Source organism: Strongylocentrotus purpuratus, unplaced genomic scaffold (assembly GCF_000002235.5).
Source record: "Strongylocentrotus purpuratus isolate Spur 01 unplaced genomic scaffold, Spur_5.0 spur5_scaffold_8, whole genome shotgun sequence".
In the NCBI taxonomy this organism is placed as follows: Eukaryota; Metazoa; Echinodermata; class Echinoidea; order Camarodonta; family Strongylocentrotidae; genus Strongylocentrotus; species Strongylocentrotus purpuratus.
Genome location: NW_022145614.1, coordinates 32,636,515 through 32,658,111, shown reverse-complemented (window position 1 = coordinate 32,658,111; position 21,597 = coordinate 32,636,515). Strand labels below are relative to the sequence as shown.

The window sequence follows — 21,597 nt, the reverse complement described above, 5'->3', positions numbered from 1 at the left end:
CATGTAAGTATTCGTATGTACTGCAAAGTTCTAGAGTCATCAAAATCATAATAAATTTGGCCCAGTCTTTGTAAAGTAACAAGCACTATACACAGAAAGATGTATATGGGACTACACAATGCTCATTACTCAGCCAGTATACATTTTCTACCAAAATTGTTTGGCAAATGACATTTATTTGTAATCTTGAACATTCAGTGTAAGTTTCGTTTGATTCTGTGAGAATTAATTTTCTCTTTTTTTTTTACCAGAACTCACGTTTATCTTTAAGTTTCTACTGTAGGTTCTCTCTGTCTCTCTCTCTGTCTCTCTCTCTCTCTCTCTCTCTCTTTCTCTCTCTCTCTCTCTCTCTCTCTCTTTCTCTCTCTTTCTCTCTCTCTCTCTCTCTCTCTCTCTCTCTCTCTTTCTCTCTCACACCCACACACAGGTCATGCTTACACTCCCTCCCCGGCCCCCCCCCCCCACTCAGTGTTATTTAGGGTACGCATATGCTCGTACCCTTTTTTTGAAAGCACCCCCTATCTGAGGACTGCCAACATTTCCGAACCCCCCTTTCGCGGGCTTTTCGCGTGCTTTTCCTGCCTTGGAGACCCCCCTAAATCAGGAAAAATGCTCAATGTACCCCCCTAAATTCGGAATAATTTCTCAGGAGTCCAAAGAGATGAGAGAAAAAAAGAAAAACACCCCCTTTTTAAAGAAATCTCCGGGTGAAAAGTCAAATACACCCCTTTTTTTACAATTCTCGGGCCGGACTTTGTCGCACGAAAAGTACCCCTTTACCGGACATTTTGGCAACACGCATGCGGTCATTCCGACCTCTGAGTGGGGGGGGGGGCGGGACTCCCTCCCTAGGAAGAGAAGCTGTAGACAAATATGAACGGGAGAGATGAAGAGAAGGGCAGCATAAGATCAGAGGGAAGGAGAAAGGTCGGGATGTGATGGCTAAGATCCAAAACAGTGATGATGCTTAATGGGTCATGCAAGGTCCCTGTACCTGTTTTTGTTTAGTTTCTTTCTTTTTAGAAATACATCATGGGTAAATGGGTACATATATCTATCCAATATCTAGAGAGAATATCTGGTCAGAAAGTATAGCAAAGCAAATTCTTTCACACTCAAATAAATTGAATACACCTGTATCCAACAGGCTCCCGCCCATTTTGAAGGCTTATTGAAAGAGTAGTGGATTTCTTTCAAACGGCCTGCCCGTGTGACTGATATTTATAGAATTTGGCAACCACCCGATCGAATGAATGATGAGATGAAAGGGTATAGTGGAGAGCATGTAGGTAGGTCCATGCATACTGTACTGTACACTCGATCGCTCCGATCTGTGGGACTATAGGAATTTGACCTCTCACGGCAACCATCCGGATCTGTTTGTGAAAGTCTTCTCACCGTATTGATGTCGAGCCATTGGAGAGTTACGTGGTTAGACGTATAGTTGCTGGTATTCGTTGCAGACTGACTGCATGGTTGGTTGGTAAGTTGATTCATAACTCCATGGTTGATTGTACAATTTGTACTTTCACGCTGGATTCTAACTCTAGCATATTCGGTCGATGATAATACTTCTAGACTAACTCTTTGTATCAGTTGTGATATTTAGGTCAGGTGCCATCATCCTTGGCTCTACAAAGTTACACGAAGTACTTTTAATTCTGGTTCGCGGTGCAGTGCGTATGAGCTCTGTTGAATGAGGTGAGTGTATTAATTATTATAATAGAGTAGCATTTTGAGAATGATTTTCAAGCAATGTGATGTGAGGTTATCATGCGACTCTGTATCCGTCATGTCCGTGTGTGTGGTCTGGTCATGAGGAATAAAAATGCGAAATATTTATAGTATACGTATATCCTTTCGAAAGCAGTCGTGATGCATATATCATAACGTGCATGCAGGCTAGGTAAGATTGTAAGATCGATTGTAAGGTTTTATTAACTCTATCTATCCCCTCTCGGGGTATAAGAGTACAAACATATTTACAACATAGTAATATAACAAATAGTAATAATGTGATCCCCGAAAACACTCGCTCCCGGCCAATTATTATTGTTCGAGAATTAGTAAATGTGATACATGTATATATGTATAGTATATACTGAACTGCTGCCGCACAGTTCTGTCGAGAAAAAAATGTTCCACCTTTTCTTCGAGTCCGTCAATGCCCTTGAAAATCAATTATAAATTGAATCTGTGTTACATGAATTCATGATGTAAAATGGACTGATCTTGTTTGATGATATGCATGATGTTGTGCAGGTGAGTTTAATTCACGTTGACTTTGTCTAGCTAATTCCCACTGAGTTTGTTTGATTTATTACCATACTTTACAACTACTTTAAGAAAAAAACTATATCTTCCTCTATAATCATCTGTAATCCCCTTCGAATGATCTTTGTGATGGAGTAATTGCAACTTGCAAGAGTCTATATAATATGGTCTAGTTGGTGGCCAGATGCCGATACAGATTATACAGTGCGTCCCAGAAAAAAACGAAACCGAGAATTATCGATGTTTTATCATAACTTAATCACAATTATAATTAACAAATGACACATATTTGTAAAGCTTAGATCCTCCTCTTTCGTTTGATGCAACTCGTATGATGCATTTTTTACGTAAGAGTGATTGAAAACAATTTGTAGAAAGGGTATCATGAAGTCCTTTGGCGAACAGTATCTGAATTTCAAAGAGAAAATCGTATTTCTAGAAGGTCCATTTTCTGCCCTTCATATGACACCTCAATCAGGACAAATGAGCCAGGAATAACAAAGCTCTGTTTGTTTAAAGTAATGCTTGCATTTCCATATTTTTATTAAACGAATCCGTTCCACTGGCTGTCTGGCTTGTCTGTTCTATAACAACAAAGACGACGAAAGACTTCATGCATGGCTGATCGTCAACGAAACGGAGTTTATTGTTTGTTGTTACGGCAGGCAGCCAGTGAAACAATTTCGTTTAATAACAATTATGGCTCATTTTGCCTAATTGAGGTGTAGGTGTCATATGAAAGGGCAGAAAATACAATTTCTGGAAATGTGATTTCCTTTTTGAAATTCACACACCGTTCGCCAAATGACTTTTTGGTACCCTTTCTTCAAATTGTTTGTAATCACTTATGGTACAACTGATATTCCAACTGGTACCAGTTGCAATTCTCAACTCGAATCCAGTTGATTCCAGTTGATTCCACTATACCAATGTCCATATTGAAACCTGTTCGCTAAAATAACCTTGATTGCATGAAAATAACACTCTTTAATTTGTTTTGCAATGAACTCTATGCAAATTTTGGGGGGCTCTTTTATGACTTTCTGGGGCTCTTTTGGGCATTTCGGGGGCTAATTCGTCCCGAGCCCCCGTGTATTTTGTTCACTTACTTCGCTTAACTGTAATTAAATGTACCTGGGATAATTTACCTGAAATGTGTTCATGGAAAGCTATATTGATCTGCGATGAAAGTCAGTATCACCAGTACCAGTGATTGATTGATTGATTGATTTTTATTCGACAAGCTTCCAACATACAACAATATACAATAATAACAGATCAGAAATAAGTCAGCTTGAACAGGATAACCCACGAAAGCTCAAGAGCTTATTTCCAGTGGGGTCCCTTACAGACATGTATAAAATTAATAACTTAAAATAGTAATAATTATTTACAGACAAATAAGAAAAATAAAAGAATTACTTATTAAAGATAATAATAATAACAACATTAAACTGATGATAGAAATGATAATAAGTACAAGAAGAAAAGGAAGAAGGAGAAGACGAAAAAGAGGCGGAGGAAGAAGAGGAAAATAATGATGAATTTGTAGAATTTCTATAACGTACGAAAACATAAGTATATACAAAATGAAAAAGTATGAACCGGCAGAAGAATACAAAGTTCAATCATATAACATGTCATTTACTTCTCTTATCTGACTGTCAAGTATTAGGTATTCCTTTAATTTCCTCTTAAAATGAGCATAGTTTTCTATTTCCTTTACACCATTGGGAAGGGAATTCCAATGTTTTATGGCATTGTAATAAAACGAATTTCCAATACTACCTACTCTTTCTGGTAAGTTAAAGTTGAATCGGCTATTTCTTGTATTATAAGCATGTAAGTCAGTAACAAGATCGAAGTTGGATCGAATATAATGATTCGACCTAGTATGATATATTTTATGCACGTGATGCAATACGAGTTGCAATACGAGTGGCGTATCCAGGATTCTCAGACTGGGGGGGGGGGGGGCACGTGCTTGTGTTATGTAGATGGTGAGTTTTCATCATGACATCGTGAGAGAACAAATTTAGTTGTTGGACGAGATGGAAGCGTCACTAAACATGTTTATGGAAACATCACTTTATTATGATGAAACATAAGTTATTCACAAAGAATCCCTATTTCTAAAATGCACAAAATTGGACCATTCCGTGTTTAAGAGGTTTGTGGATATTTGTGATCTTATATGTTAATTCTCGCTACCCTAAATAGGTACGAAAATCTCGAAATTCGCGAGACGAGGTAATTTTCACTCTCTCGGGTCGTCACTACAACTTCCGGTATAGAGTCCCATCCCGCTGGCGCTAGCGCCTGTGTTCGCTGTGCAGAGTTTTCACGCACGCTAAAATCGATGCCAATCAGTGTAATTTGTACAGATTATAATATGCAATGGAAAGCTTCGGGCAGAATTAGTGACTTTAGCACAAAAGGCCGTTAAACTCTACCGTGAAAGAGAGGGTTGTGATCACGAACGCCTGCACAGGAAGCTGTAATGTCGAAAAGCTATCCCATAATGCAATGCGCTTTTCAGGATTTTCCCCGGATCTCGGCAGAATCGCTATTTGGGGTAGCGAGAATTGCATAATTGGTCTCATGGTTTAATCATGTAATTTCTTTTTGAAAAAGTGTCCGAAAAAGACGCCATTACATCAGTCAGTAAACCGATTCACCTCAAACACGATCGCTGGATTCCACTTGCATCGCAACTATTTTCGAAAAATCAATTCAAAGGCAATTTCATGAAGTCTCTATTCTTTGTATTTTCAAAAGATTAATCCACAACCGATTAAAGATCGAAAGGAACTGTAAAACAAAAAAGCTATGCATTTTTGAAAACACTATTAATGGTTATTCAAGAAAACGAAACATTATTTAAACTATGTTAAGATGCTACAATGTTATTTCAATTGATTGTGTATGATTGTTTGATTTGTTCAAAAGAATATATTTATCAATAAATTCATTTTACCAAAAAAAAATCATTCAAAGGCAATATCAATACCCTATTGTATGTGCCACAGAAATCATATTCGGATTCCGTAATACTCCATAGTCATGGTCGCACATCATGATCAGCAGGTGTCTCACAAGGCTAGTGAAATTGCCTTGGGTCCTAGGATGATTTTTCGAAAGTAGTTCTATCGTGTTTCCCAGGCCATTTTCCTAAAGACCGTCATTACTACTGGGACAGAAGGGATTAGACCACACAGCAAGGTCACTGACAGGTGGCTATCTCATTAACTCAGCTCTCAACTAACATAAGAAAAGAGGATCATGGGGGACCAACAGGCACCGATTTCGGAAGTTTTCTATATAGAAGGAGCAAGTAGCTACAAGTAGGACAATGGGGCTTTAACCTCTGAGTAACTGGGTACATAATTATGTACATTTGTATCAGAACATGAACATTGTGAAGGAGAGCACAACCAGTACCATGAAACATAATGAAACACGTCCCTGATGTGAATCTATTGGTCTTTACACGATTGTGGGGGGGGGGGGTTTAGGTACCAGTTGCACGCATACAGAAACTGTTTACACACTCTCTCTCTCTCTCTTTCTCTCTATCTCTCTCTCTCTCTCTCTCTTTCTCTCTCTCTCTCTCTCTCTCTCCTTATACTTCTTCTGCAGTAATCATCTAATCGAAGCTGATACCATGTCTCAAGATGAAATAAGGAATAGACCAGATGAGATGGACGAGCAAGCATCATCATCATCATCGGAACCGATCGTTCTTGGTAGGAATGTTGGTCTCCCTGGATGCATTGGCATGGTGATGGGTATCATTATTGGTACTGGTATCTTCATTTCTCCAGCAGGTAAATTATCGTCAAACCTTTTTCTTCATTCGCATCCTGCAAATAATTGTATTCTTTAAATATATCTCTTTTTCTGGATTACTTGTTTTATGATTAGCTGAGCTCGCTTTTATTTGTCCTTACCTTGGATAGAAAGTATTGATATTAGTTTTTAAATGGTCTACAAAATGATTTCAATCCTATAGTATTTTAACTGAATGATTATACAATTTCCTTGCTAAAACTCTTAGGAATTAAACGTACATAGGATGAAGAGCTCCATAAGAGCTAGATAGTGTTGAGAAATACAGCAAGAGGCTATGTAGGGACAATGAATATTTGAAAATATTGTTAGAAATCTAATTTTTTTTTTTTTTATCTACCCATAATATTTTGTAATAATAATAATAATAATAATATTCTGCTTTAATATAGCGCCCAATACATCGATACAACGATGTGTCTAAGCGCTTTACAGATATATTAGTACCTGAATAACATGTTTGATGTCGTGACATTTCAATTGTATGTGATCCCCAATGAACTGTACACTAAGCCAAAGTAATGAACGGCCCATGAATATTTACCTAGTTCTCATGTAGCACCAAAATATCTATCACGAAACTCGAACGAAAACACCCGTAGAACGATATGATGTTTATTGATGACAGGTGTTTGTCGACCGAGTGTTCGCCTTCTGTTGGAAATTCATGCCATTATTGATATCATAGGAGAATCACGTACGGCACCACATAAACAACACGACGTTGGTGGGTTCAAAGATGAATTGTTGATTGATGCCTTTTGTTTCAGCTGATGTCTAACCAACACGACACCGACAATAGACTAAACAATAACTTAAATAACCCCCGAATGGCCCATATTTGGTTTGATGAAAAGTTTTGAGAAAGAGGTTAACAATCCTCTAGAGACCTCCGCTGAAATTTATCACCTGTTGTTGATTCATGTCTAAATTTGTTAAGAGTGAGGCATTAGTATATTTGTGAAAGGGACAAGGAGGCGATTCATCCAATACTCATCTAAAAAAAAAAAAAAAAACACAGAAGAAAAATGTAATTGATCTTTCATTAAGTAATGAAATTAGATAATTTATTTCAGTGAATTGTGATTTTGTGGCGTTATCAGTAAGCAGCAAAAATGCAGACAAACGAGCACAACAAGAATTGTTTGACAAGGGTAAAAACTGGTTTCGCCAATTCCGACAAAGGTTTCAAAATTCAGCAAACACAGAAAAGAATGGTCAAAGATTTAAGAACAAGCCGACAATGCTTCAAAATAATCACATTTTCCAAGAAAAAATTCTAACAATACTTATGTGTCTTCTGAGTCAATCCCGTTGACCTGTCAACTGATATTATTATCATGTTTATCCTTATTTTTTATCATTGTTATCATTCTATATTATCAGGTGTTCTGGCTGGATCAGGTGGGTCAGTAGGTCTCTCGTTAGTGATATGGGTCATTTGCGCTTCAATAGCAACATGTGGAGCTATGTGCTATACTGAACTCAGTCTTACCTCTGGCAAGTCCGGTGGAGAGTTTATCTTCATACTGGAACACTTTGGACCGGTCCTAGCCTTCTTGAGAATGTGGACCATCTTAGCTATCATCATGCCTTGCATCTCAGCTATTCAGGGGATCACCATCGCAAACTATCTTACCACACCGTTCTTCTCTGATTGTGAGCATGTACCGGTCGATGCCATCAGACTTATAGCTGTCGTAGTCATCTGTAAGTTTCTCAATGCCGACAGGACAGTTAGAAATCAATTAATCCAATGAAAACTAATCTTGCCGCTTGGAAGGGCAAGGAGTCTTGAAGTACTCTTATTCACGAATGCATGTTTATCCCCCCCCCCCATCTCTGATCCTCCATCTGTCCCTCTTTCCCATTCTTTTTTCCCTTAAATTTGATCGAGGGGGGGGGGTTGAGTTACTTTTTCGATTGGCGTAAGTGTCGAACTTATTGCTTGAAAGAAAATCGCTTATCCAGACTCTACGTTTATCTAAATTTTCGTTTCAATTGGTTTATACTCTTATGACTGCATATTTATCTGGTCATTACTTGATAGAGATGTATATCCCATTTAAAAAAATAATTAAAAACAAATCTCTTATGTTTTTTTTTAAATCATTTATTGTTTGTTTGTCTATCTTCTGTTATACTTATAGTTGGTTTGGTCTTTATCAACTGTGTCAGTGTGAAATGGTCTTCTCGTCTTATAAACACTCTGACCATCACAAAGGTTATTGGTCTGTTTGTCCTCATCATCACCGGACTCGTATACATATGCAGAGGTGAGTTTTACACTATGATTGAATTCATATTATATCGTTTCCATAATTTTCTGCTATTTTGCGCCCGATTCGGTCGTTTCTCCAATTTAAAGTTAGGGTATTTTACCGACATCGCTACCAGTGCTACCAATGATGTTATTGCACGTTAAGAACCCACTGCGCTATTCGTATAAGAGTAGGGGGAAATCCCTGTGTAGTGGTCCACCTGCACACCCCCAATCAGTTATACCGGGAGGAAAGACCCGACGGTTACAGTAATTCATTTTATTTTTCGCCTCCCAGGCACAAGTGACGCCGAATACTTAATAATAATGATAATAATTTATTTCCAATTGCGTCATATTTTGGTAAAGGCGTTCATAATATTTCCGGTTCCTGTAACCAAACGTTATCATGCACGCGTCACCAGTTAGTGATGCATTTTGGGACATGGCGCGTACACAGAGGGGAGGTTTTGGGGTTAATACCCCACCCCCTCAATTTTTTCTTTAATGTGTGGGTATCGGAGGATAACCCCCACCCCCTCACTTTTTTTGTTTTACAAGTGTAAACAAAACAAAATGTGCTAAAGAGTGAGAGAGAAAAGAGACCTACCCCCCCCCCCCCCCTGAACAAAATATCGGTCGGCAAAATTTTCCACTTTCCGGGACCAAAACAAAAAATATGTGCTCTTACCTTACTAAATAATTATACAATTCTTGTTACAAATTTATAGCCACAATAAAATGATACACTAGTGGAATTGTGCCAATATAAGAAACATTATTTCTGTATGCGCCATTATAAATTATTAGTCATGATTATAATTCCAGGTGAATGTGAAAGAACATACGAATTTTTCTATCCATCATTTTCCTCCCTATAATACAGGCAACACGAGCAACCTGACTGATGCATTTGACATTCCAATGGACGTCAATATACCTATGGCTATTTACAGTGGAATATTCGCGTTCGGAGGATGGTAGCTATTCGTTTCGGGTTTTGTTATTATTCATCCTTTTTCAAGACTTATCATGCAGCTGATACAGGGGAAGCCCCCAATGATATAGTTTCAATAAACATATTGCTGGTTCTCATAAAAAAAATTGTGGGAAGCTGATCGAAGAAAAGTTGAGCAAAATTATGTTGTGTGATCGGCGATGGGGGTGTCGTGGCTTAGCGGTTCATTCACTTGACTCATAATTCAATGGTTCAGTGTTCGAATCCCAGCCCGGCACTAACGTCCTTTGGCAAGACATCAATCCACAATGTGTGCCAGTAATACATGTATCTTTATAGCGCTTAGAGATATCGCCGATATATTAATCGCTATAAACCCAGAATATAATTATTAGTTTGATTGCTGTTTCAAGCAAAATATCCAAAAGTCTTCCCATAATCAGTCTTAGTTTAGTCACCTTCATTACACACACCTATGTCGCCTTATAAAAACTTATTAAGTGTAAATATACCTTATGACAGCGACGCAACGAACTGATTCATTTGATTTTACTAATTGACACGTACAATTTCCCCTCTGTATTAATGTCTCCAAAATGTCTCAAATCTCATTTAACGGTGTTATTGTTTTTCCTACAGGGAGAGTATTGCTATGATTGTTGAAGAGATAAAGAATCCGGAGAGGTAAGAACCAACTCGGTCTGGCAAAAAAAATGTTAGTCTATAATTCAAGATCATAATAAAATTTGTTTCCAAATTTGTAATATCCTTCATGTGTATTAAATCCAAGTATTTAGAAATGGTTGCACATTCATTCAAAATTGCTTTTGGTGATTAACTTACTTCGTTCACATTGATGTGTATTTATATGTATTGTTATTTGTAGATTTATTTGCACTTTTGTTTAATATGTAATTGTTTATCAGTCTATTTTTTTGTTACAGCGCTTAGTGACTTCGGTGGTAAGCACTTTATAAGCAACGTTTTTATTATTATTATTAAAAAGCAGCCATTATTTATTTTTTCCGTGTGAATGAGAACAAAGGACTTACGCTGAGCTTAATTGCGTTATTTACAGTAACGTGATGGTGTTACATTTTACGTCATCGTATGCGGCGCCATAATCTGGACGAACTTTTCCAAAAAGACTATAGCTGAGCCATGAAAACAGCCAAAATAATTGGAATTTCGAAGGTCTTATGGTTGCCATGCATTCTTCCAAAAGTTACTTTTGCAGAAATATCGATAAATTAACAATGGCGGGGCGTTCTCGTAAAAAGTAGCCTCCTATAATATATTATGCTCATAAAATAGGGTGGTAATAACATGTGTAATTGAAAGTTCGTTGTATTTTTTTCAATTCATGATTATTTGCGAACCGTTATTATGTCGTTTATACCATAGTCTAGCGTAACGAATGTTTAGGCTATGGAATATTGTCTATATATCGAGGAGTTAACTTTGACAGACACTACTTTTATAACGTGTTATATTTTGTTAATTTCCTCGGCTTCAGAAACGTTCCCCTGAGTATTATCATCTCAATGGTAGTGATTACAAGCATCTATCTGCTAGCCAATGTGGCCTATCTTGTTATCCTATCACCGGCTCAGATCCTAGCCTCAAAAGCGGTGGCAGCGGTAAGTCATTATCCAAACATTATTCAATATACTTACATTTATTCCAGTAATCAAGCCACACAAAGCTCTGACTAGCAAGCAAGCAAGAAATTATTTTTGTTAAATAAAGAAAGAAAGAAAGAAAGAAAAAAAATGGATCTTGTCTAATGACTTTTACTTTCTTGTACTTAATTTAATTTTTTTTTTAAATGTTCGTCTTTATAAAAAAAAAACCTTCTCCTCTTACCTTATACCGAGAATGTAATTGATAGAACTTGCTGAATACATTCTCATATCATTCCACTTGTTTAAACAAAAGGCAAGTGTCAGATGCTCATTGCCCCGTAACGCAAATGTTTGCTATCAATTGTAAATTTGAAAAAATGATTCTGATTGGTAAATATTCAGCCCTTTTAATAATATGTTCATGCAACAATGATCTTGATTGGCCATTACCATTTATCGAACTTCCGCCCATGATTTCAGATCCGATAAATTTTATCGTAAATATCTAAATCTTCAAATGAGGCTATCGGTCACCTTTATCTGCGTCGAAGAGCAGCTCACTGTGATCTTACAGGGTTCATATAATAATTTATTTACATACACATCTGCTATGGTGAGAGGTTAAAAATAATTTAACCCTTATTGTAAAATAAAGTCATAAAATAGCCTATTCATTTATGTAATGCTGCCCTCGAGGAGGAGAAAAAGTTGCATAGATTTCCAATCGTTAGTATCTTGCCAATCTCAAAACTTAGGAATAACCTTTTAGGGGGCCTTGTCAAAACAATGAATGGGCATGAAAGCTAATTAGTTGTTCTCGAAGTTATATAACTTTTATATCCAAGAAGGGGATAAAACTTAATACGAAGTGGCTGTCTCAATACTCACAGGGTGCGTTTAAGCTTAAATTTTGAAGGCAGAATGAGCGATTTGTAACGCTCATCGTAAACGCTCATCGTAATCGCAGTTCCACGGTGTACTGTTTATGCTCACTTCTCTGGCTCCTCCAGGCAATTCTCCTTGGGTGGCCTTAATTGATCTTCCAGCTGGATTCGCAAACCTTCACTGTGCATGCTATGTAGACCCACTAGAGGTCAGTGCGTTGACCCCATTTAAACGCGTTTACAAATTGTAAACGCATCTTTTTGTGAGTTTACGATCGGCGATCGTGATCGCCGTTTTTCGGTGAATCTACAAAAGTGAGCATGGACGCAACCGTGTTTTAAACTAAACGCGTAACAGATGCCTGATTCTGGCCAGAAAAATGTAAGCATAAACACGCCCATAGTTACACAATGGCAGGGTGAGGGAGCGAGGGATTCAAATGAGAGGATGTTTAAAGTTTATTAATAGGAGTTCTTTCGAATTTGTTCTTGGTCTGTTCTGTTGACAGGATTTTAGCGTGATCGCTTTAGGAACCTGGTCATGGACTATCTGGGTTTTCGTTGCTTTGTCGGCCATCGGCAACCTTAACGCAATCTTCTTCGGCTTCTCAAGGTATGCCTATTAATCCTTCTGTTTATCTTTGATTATCATGATCGCTATCATTAATTGTGAGTTGCACACGAGGCGTTATTTTGCTGACGTTTTCGACGCGCTAAACATGTGAGTGACATCATGCGGGAAAAAAAACAATGCAAAATTGTACACGGAGCTAACATTGCGTCAATGCACAAATAATTTGCTTCAATCGATTTGATTGGCGATAATACGTATATAATAATATTGCAGCGGATAGTAAGTTACTTTATGGGTACAGTTAATCTACAATATGCCTTCAAATTGTTCCTACATGACTTTGTATTGCTCTTTCATTTTTTATATATATATATATATATATTAACGACGTATTTATTTAGTTTGCATATGTTACTGTTGTATATTCTGGGTCTTATTGCAGGGTGTATTACGCTGCTGCTCGAGACGGTCTTTTACCCGAAGTCATTGGGATGATCAACATTAGACACCGTACACCACTTCCTTCAGTCATTGTTACGGTTAGTCATTCCTACAATGTTAAGATTAGTCATTTCCTTCAGTCATTGTTACGGTTAGTCATTCCTACAATGTTAAGATTAGTCATTTCCTTCAGTCTTTGTTACGGTTAGTCATTCCTACAATGTTAAGATTAGTCATTGTTACGGTTAGTCATCCCTTACAATCATTTTACAGTTAGTCATTCTTACAATGTTAAGATTAGTCATTTCCTTCAGTCATTGTCACGGTTAGTCATCCCCTACAATGATTTTTACAGTTAGTCATTCCTACAATGTTAAGATAAGTCATTTCCTTCAGCCATTGTAACGGTTAGTCATTATCAAGATTAGATCCAGTACACCACTCCCATCAGTCAAAGTTACAGTTAGTCGTTCCCTTCAGTCATCGTTACGGTTATTCATTCCCTTCAGATATGGTTAGTCATTCTCTTTAGACATTTATATGGTTAGTAATTCCCCTCAGTCATTGTGACAATAAGTTATTCCCTTCAGACATTGTAACAATTCGTCATTCCTTTCAGCTATTATTACAATTAGTTATTCCCTTCAGACATTGTTACAGTTAGTTATTCACTTAAGACATTTTTATAGCTCGTTATTCACTTCAGACATTGTAACAGTTGGTCATTCCCTTCAGACATTGTTACAGTAATTTCGTTATTCCTTTCAGTGACTGATACGGCAAGTGATTCCTTACAGTCAATGATAAATTTAAACTATTTTTCAAATTCAGTCATGATCTTGTCAAAATTTAAATAGTTCCTTTAATATATTAATCCGATGGATTGAATAATCCACCTTTTTTCTTTCCAAACCAGGTTCCCATAGTGATGATATGTCTGATGGTTGATGATGTTTTCAAACTGATTCAGTATCAATCATTCGTAATGGTGGCGTTTCAAGCTATTACAGTCTGTATCATCCCGTATTCACGCTGGAAATATCCAGACCTTCACAGGCCATTCAAGGTATGATGACAAAGACGGCGACAATGATGATGGTGATGGTGATGATGGTGATGGTGATGTTGATGATGGTGATGTTGATGATGGTGATGTTGATGATGGTGATGATGTTTGATGATGACGATGATGAGGATGTTGATGTTGATGTTGATGATGATGAGGATGATGATGATGATGTTTGATGATGATGATGTTGATGGTGATGATGTTTAATAATGATGATGTTGATCATGATGACGATGGTGACGACCTCTTAGAAGATGGTTAGATAATTAAGCCCTTAAGAATAAAGTGAATGGTGATCTACACTCGTTTTTTGGTTTGGCAATTTGATAAAGGGTATGATTGAGGGTAACCGTGAATACAATACATTGGGGATGATGTTGAAGAGACGGGGGAGGAGGACGAGGACAAGTAGACGAGGAAGGGGAGGAAAGGGGAAGAAAAGATGTGGTATAAGCCTAAAAGACGATTATGGTGATTTCGAGAACAATAATTATGTTGAAGGTGATTCTAATGATGCGTTAAATTAGAAATATGTGATTAATCTAATGATGATAATGATGATAATGATAATGTTGATGCTGATAATGATCATTATAAAGATGAAGATGATGATGATTATGACGGTGACGACGATAGTAACGATTTTGATGATTTTGACATTGGTGACCTTGACAGTGACGACTGTGATGGTTATTACCATAATATTGAAGATGTTTCAAAACAATTTGTAAAGAACCTTGAAGACTTTGTTTTTCACGACAATATTACGAAATGCTTTTCTGAGAGACGCTGTATAGAGGGCCAATAGACAATGACTTGCATAATACGTTAACACAGTTCCAGTGAACTGCCACAAAGATTCCATGTTCAAACTTATTTTTTACACGAACTTCAACACAAAGAAATATTAACATTCCTATATTAGAGCCACGTGTGATCTCTTGTCTAACTTAACTCACCAGCTAAATCTTTCATAATTAATGATAGGTTTGTGAACAAACAATAAAAATACAATTCTTATGTCCATGACCAAAAAAAAGCCCTATATCATAATCAACTTTTGAAAAAAATTATGTTATAAAGTATAAGCACATGATATTTCAGAAGTTTCCTTGCCGTATCTGATTTCACCACAGGTACCTGTGATAATTGCTGTATTATTTGCCGTGGCTATGCTCTTCTTAATGGGTCTCACTCTGTATACGAGCCCAGTGAGTAGTGGGCTAGGCTTACTACTCACCTTGATTGGTGTACCAATCTACTTCGTCTTCGTGCGATGGAATAAACCTTTATGGTTTAGAAAAATAACAGGTAGGTGAAGACTTTCCTTTAAAGGCAGCTAGGTATTCTACTGAAACTACTTCAGATCTACGTATACTGCCATCCACAGCTCACAATCATTTATATACAAATCAACCTACTAGCTGGCCGAAGAATAATAAGGAGATGGCGATTGGCCGAATATTATTCATTTTGGAAAATGTTCACGCTTTAACTATTGAAATGGTAATTTTTAACGGTTTTCGTTGTTGAATTATTATCAACATTCTTACAAAATGTTAAAAGCTAAAGACAGATTAGGCCCATTATACATGATGAAATTATAAATTAAATGTATTTATGTTTCCACTATGTTCATGATGTTGGTTCTGTAGAATTAAATGTAAGGGAAAACATGTAACATTCAAATGGAGAGGTGGAATTTAAGAACTGACGAACATTTTGATTCGAGCCAGTAAAGCAAGCGAGTACATATTTTCTCACATTAATCTTGTACTAAAAGTTATTTCTTTCGCTATTTTGGTCCTTTAATCACACAATTTCTCTGCAAGTTGCATTATATCGGTTCATTTCTACTGATAAAGGTACCAACAATACTCCTTAAAGCGCCCCACTCTCTTTCTCCCTACCCCCCCCCCCCCTATTTCTCTCTATCTCTTCCTCTAGTATAGTAATATACATGTAGTTGTATATTTCTCTGACTTTGTTTCAGGCTCCATCACCAGGCCATTTCAGAAGCTATTTTTCGTTATACCTGAAGAAGCGAAGACACAATGAGATCGCTCAAAGATAGCATGGTCGACACGATAGTCAGGGTATTATACCGACATCGCTCTGTTATGTAATTGCGCCATGTTTCGATGAAGGCGTATATAGTTATATGGAGTGGTTTTCGGTTCCTGTACCCATAATCGTCATCACGACCGCCCGAGTCACGGAGTTGGTGATGCATCATGGGACATGGATGTCGACACATCGGGACATTGTGAGCAGCAGGTGGCATATATAGCCAAAATTTAACCTCAACCAGCTCACTAACGGAGGCGCAACAAAAAATATGAACATTATTAAATAGCGCCTTGAATCGTTCTTCTCATTGTAAAAGGAAAATTCAGTAAACGATTGAACAAAAAAATTGTCAGAAGATACAGATGAATATCATTTCTTTCTGGGTCCGTTTTTTAATTCTGCCTAATTAAGTCATAAGGCAGCATCAAGATTCCTTGGGTTTGCGTAACATACCATGGCCACATTCATGTTTGTGATTGAAAGAAGACAGTAGTATTATCACAGACCTATACCAGAAATTACTATCATAAGATTCTCATACTCGGGTATAGTGAGCCGGTCTGGCTACAATCCGCGAGACCGACAATCACTATAGACCGACATGGTCGGTTTATGAGGGTTTTAGGGTTTACTACGCCGAAGGCTCTCCAGACTTACAGCCTGAGTACTGTGTTATAAGATACAAAAATTTGTAGCGTATTCCACTTTGTCCTCATTATAAAAAAACCGGTTTTGCCGCTTCATATCAGAACGACCGCTGCTATTTAGTGGAACATGAAGAGAAATTGATGCCACCAGTTTATTTCGGGCTTCTATCATAATTGATTATTCATATTTATCATCATTATTCATGGAAAAATAAGTTTAGTTCTTCCAGAATTATTTATAATATTATTTTCACGTTATCGTCTAGCTTGTAAATTGTAAATATGACATTCGTAACATTTGTTTTTGTCAATTTTGAAGTGCAACGTTTTCATAGTTGTTACAGGGCCTTTTCTTCTTTGAAACTTTATACAGATTTATTTGAATGATTATACACTGTATTCATATTATAAATGCAATGTTATCAATGTGTAGTGGTTTGTGTAGTTGTGGTTATCTTACCTGACTGCTAAGAAAGCATATTAATGCTTGTTAGTAAGCAACCTGAATGTAATAACATATCAAAGTTTCAGATTTATGTCAATGAATTTATTTCAAATTGATACCTTTCAACCCTATTCTTATTGTGTGTGTGTGTGTGTGTGTGTGTGTGTTTTTTTTGTTGGATGTTATTTTTACCGAGGGTGCGTAGAGGTCATGACCCTCCCCCCCCCCCCCCCCTCCCACCCCCGACGCGAAAGTTTGCTTGGACATCGATACAAATTAATTAAATCAAATTGTCATTTTCATTGTGTTTAGTTTATTCAAATTGGCTGTCTGTTTTCATATAATATATATGTATTCATTTAAAGTAATGAGGTAAATGATTATGATGGCAAGTATTTTTTTTTTAATCATTTGTGACCCGGCACCACAAAACCAACAAAAAGTCGCAAAAATTATTTTCCTGATTTCATCTGATTATGAAAGAAGAAGTTCTCCTCATTAAAATGGTATATTACTTGTCCAAATTGAAGCTTCCTAACCCTTTCAATTTAGTGAATGAAAAGAGCTGGTGAGGGAGGTTACTGGTATTAAATTGTGAGAAAGAGAGCTTTAAAGTTTTGGGCTATTCAAGCATGCGGAGCAAGCAAACCACAGGGAAATCAATAGAAGGGTGAATCAAAAGGCCATAGCAACCACTATGAAGAGATTTTCAGATTAGGCTGAAATTTGGCCTGATGGTCAAACATAGTCTGTTCATTATGTTTCTGAGGTTTCAATGTGTGGACTTAAGTCTTTCAAAAGTTATTATGTTGTAAATGTATAGAGTTGTAATTGGACAGATTAAGTGAACTGCAACATAGTGCCGAGACACCTGCACTAGACAATGCCTATTCATGGTGGACCCGGAGTCTTTTTGTTCCCCCTTACATAACACTGCTTGTCACCTATCTTGTTTTGTATACATCTGGGCAATTATTTGTAACCACATTATGAACTTGCTTTATACTTAATTCCCATACTGTTTTCTTTCTCACAGGAGGTTCAAAGTATTTTTACTATGACTTGCTCTTTCATTTCCAGTAGCCATCCTGATGATAATTAATGGAAGCAATTCATAAATACCAGCCAGAAAGTGGTATAAAAATAAAGAAAGGCAGGAGACACACAGTAAAGACACCAACATAGAATAACGAAAAATAGAAAGAATGAGAGAGAGAGACAGAGAGGGAAAAGAAGGGGGAGAACTATGATAGCTGTAAGCAAAATGATGATATCAAGAGTGTGAATGTTCGTTTACAATAAGAACTTGATTTCAAAACTCTTATGGGAGAATAAATTTGGAAGCACAGAAATGAAAACAAAATTATTTAGGGAATGTCACAACTCTTTCTCATCCTGTATCACAAGTTTAAAAATTCAACAACTCTCTCTCATCCTTTATCACAAGTTTGAAAATGCAACAACTCTTTCTCATCCTGTATCACAAGTTTAAAATGCAACAACTCTTTCTCATTCTTTATCACAAGTTTAAAAATGCTACAACTCTTTCTCATCCTTTATCACAAGTTTGAAAATGCAACAACTCTTTCTCATCCTTTATCACAAGTTTGAAAATGCAACAACTCTTTCTCATCCTGTATCACAAGTTTAAAATGCAACAACTCTTTCTGATCCTTTATCACAAGTTTAAAAATGCAACAACTCTTTCTCATCGTGTATCACAAGTTTAAAATGCAACAACTCTTTCTCATCCTTTATCACAAGTTTGAAAATGCAACAACTCAAGCGACTCGAAGTCGTTAACGGAGAATATAAGACGAACGCAAATCTGGAACTCGGATGTGAAAGCGGATACAAACAAAATGGCGCGCCGCACTGATTGCTATAACGGACCAATCACAGCCCGCGTAGCACGACCCGTTAGCAACGACTGACCATTTCCGGACTACGATAATTTCGCTCGGGAAAAGTGATCAAATTTTGGAAGAGACCGAAGGCTGTGCGAAAAAAAGTGGTCTAGAAAAACCGTTTAAAACACATCTTCTACTATGTTTTAGACTTCCAAATTTTGATACTAGGTACAGAAAAGACCACTCTTTCAGAAAATGCAAAAAAACAAAAATCTATTTTTTTCACCTAAATTGACATTTTAGCTGATTACGGAGAATCGCTGGTTGCGACTTTTTGTTGGTTTTGTGGTGCCGGGTCACATTTGAATAAGCATTGATGACGATATTGCGATCATAATCTTTCAAATACTAAGATTGTTTGTACTTCAACTGTATTTCCTTGTTTTCATTATTTATTTATTTTGAAATCGTTTTCGATAAATATATAGACAAGTCATGCAAAGTTAAGTAAAATTTCCTGAAATCTGGCAATGTTTTAGGGCAACCAGTTTTCGTGTTCTACTTTCGTTATGAAATTCCAGAGCACCTCATGAATAAGTAACTATAATTAATTATGACATCATTGGATAGCAAAATTACAGCTGCCATCCACAATTATTGTGCCATCGCGATTTGAATTACTGATATACACCAATTTGTGTGGCCTTGATTGAAATTCTGAATAAGTATTCATTTTTTTCCAGAATATTATTCAAAGAAATGTTATAAAAATTACTTCAAATAAATTGGACATCCTTCAACGTTACAATGTGAAAACTTCAGTCTGAGTTTTAATTTTGAGTTATTATGATAAAAAGTGTAATTGTTACACCTTGTATTACATTATACACTTTGCATTGTCTCTGCATCGCTATCTTAAAGCCCTTCTGCACTAGTTTGGCATGAGGGGATTAGACCTCCCAGCAAAGTCACTGGCAGGTAGTTATCTCATCAAATCAGCTCTCAATTTAAATAAGAAAAGGGCATCATGGAAATCAACGGGTACCGCTTAGGCATTGTTGGCTGTATAGAGGGCGAAAGTAGTTGTAAGAAGTACAGTGGGGCTTTAGGTTTTGATTCCCAAAGAGGTGATTAGTGGCTTTAAAAAAATGATAAAGAAATGGAATGTTCTTAACCAACCTAAGTATGAAATACATGTAATGCCTTCGCCAACAGAACGTTACTTCTCAGAAGAGAGTCTGGGCAAAGCACCCTATAGCGAGTATCACTATGCAAAGGGACTGAAATGAGGACTGAACGTTCCAAGGATATTTCTATGAACACGATGGACATGATGAACATGATCGTCAGATATTTTTTAAGATTGGCACATTAAACTTGTTGAGCGCATTTTGTTGATTAAAATGCAAATGTATTGATACAGTAATTTTATTGTAGATTCGTTAAGAAGGAGCAGGCGAGACCAGAAGGCAGAAATATCGGACAACCATTCGTCTGCAAAACAAACAAACAAAATACTTGATGAATAAATAAACAAACGAACAAAAGGAAAAAGCTGTCTTGCAGTTTACTTTTATATTGCTGTTAGCTGCGAAAACAAAGCGATATTTTTAAATAACATACTGAGGAGAGTTACACTGTCTTTGGTCTGTATAATACTAAATTGTTTTGGCCCTGGGTCTAAGATCACGTTAACATATTTAGCAAAGAAGAGCTTAGACCTCGGACTAAATCAAATTTTGTTGGGGGAGCTTAATACCAGCGTCTGGTTAAATGTAGGTGGAATACGGGCCAAAATCCACTGATCTCTTTAATGGAAGAGTCGTAGAGATGAGTTTGGCCAAAAAGTTTAATTGGACCAACGTCAAGTTATGAGATGGCGCTGTACATGTTGTCAATATGAGTAAGATCAAATCAAATATCTGAATGCCACCACTTGCACGATTTCCATTACAGTACGGAAATTACGTACCTCTCACTTTTTGCAAAAGGGGCGGCGGGGAAACTTAAGTGTGCGGAAGGGCGGGCATAAAAGAGGGCGGTTGAACCCCCCCCCCCTTTGGTATTTTTATGTGTGTATTTTTTAGGAAAACCCACCCATGGGTGTCGATCCCGGGGGTGGTGGGGGGATATATATCCCCCCCCCCCACCCCCAATATTTCAGGTGGGGGATGGCCTGTACAATCATCCCCCCAATAATTCACCATAAAAAAAATATTTAAAAAATGAAGAGAAAAATTAATGATGAGAGTCCGATGAGAGTAGTTGTTAGTTATTACTCGCAAGATGACCATCAATATACACATTTTGCTATCTCATTTTCATAATACATACATATATACGACGTAATATGAGACAAGAATAAATTGAATTCTCGCTCATACGGCTTCATCAGGAATTGATGAATTTATTCAATTTGTTCAATCAACAGCATCATAGAAATGCAGTGCGCCAAATGCAAAGACGCAGCATCAACAGCAACGAGCTAAATATTAAGCGCGAAGCACAAAAGTAGCAATCTGCAATTCACATCAGACAATCCTGGACAGTGTAAACATAGATGAACTCTGTGACGATTTCGTGATGAGATCGGAGACAAGGAGAAAGATTTTCGGACATTAGTATGACTTATAAAATAGTTCACTAGTTGT

At 37.0% G+C, this 21,597-nt stretch overlaps 1 protein-coding gene across 2 annotated transcripts; it reads left to right on the top strand.

The window, feature by feature from the left end:
- The first annotated feature begins 1,235 nt into the window (after positions 1-1,235).
- LOC575924 (cystine/glutamate transporter) lies at positions 1,236-17,079 on the top strand. Of its 2 annotated transcripts, none has more exons than XM_030975984.1 (12): positions 1,236-1,483; positions 5,914-6,101; positions 7,510-7,833; positions 8,274-8,399; positions 9,270-9,363; positions 9,981-10,025; positions 10,858-10,981; positions 12,360-12,463; positions 12,867-12,963; positions 13,782-13,931; positions 15,071-15,245; positions 15,928-17,079. In XM_030975984.1, the coding sequence occupies exons 1-12, from the start codon at positions 1,473-1,475 to the stop codon at positions 15,990-15,992; spliced, it is 1,503 nt and encodes a 500-aa protein (XP_030831844.1). In that variant the 5' UTR covers positions 1,236-1,472; the 3' UTR covers positions 15,993-17,079. The 2 variants fall into 2 exon arrangements, with proteins under 2 accessions (XP_030831844.1, XP_030831845.1); XM_030975985.1 differs by lacking the exon at positions 1,236-1,483 and adding an exon at positions 1,544-1,701.
- The last annotated feature ends 4,518 nt before the right edge of the window (positions 17,080-21,597 follow it).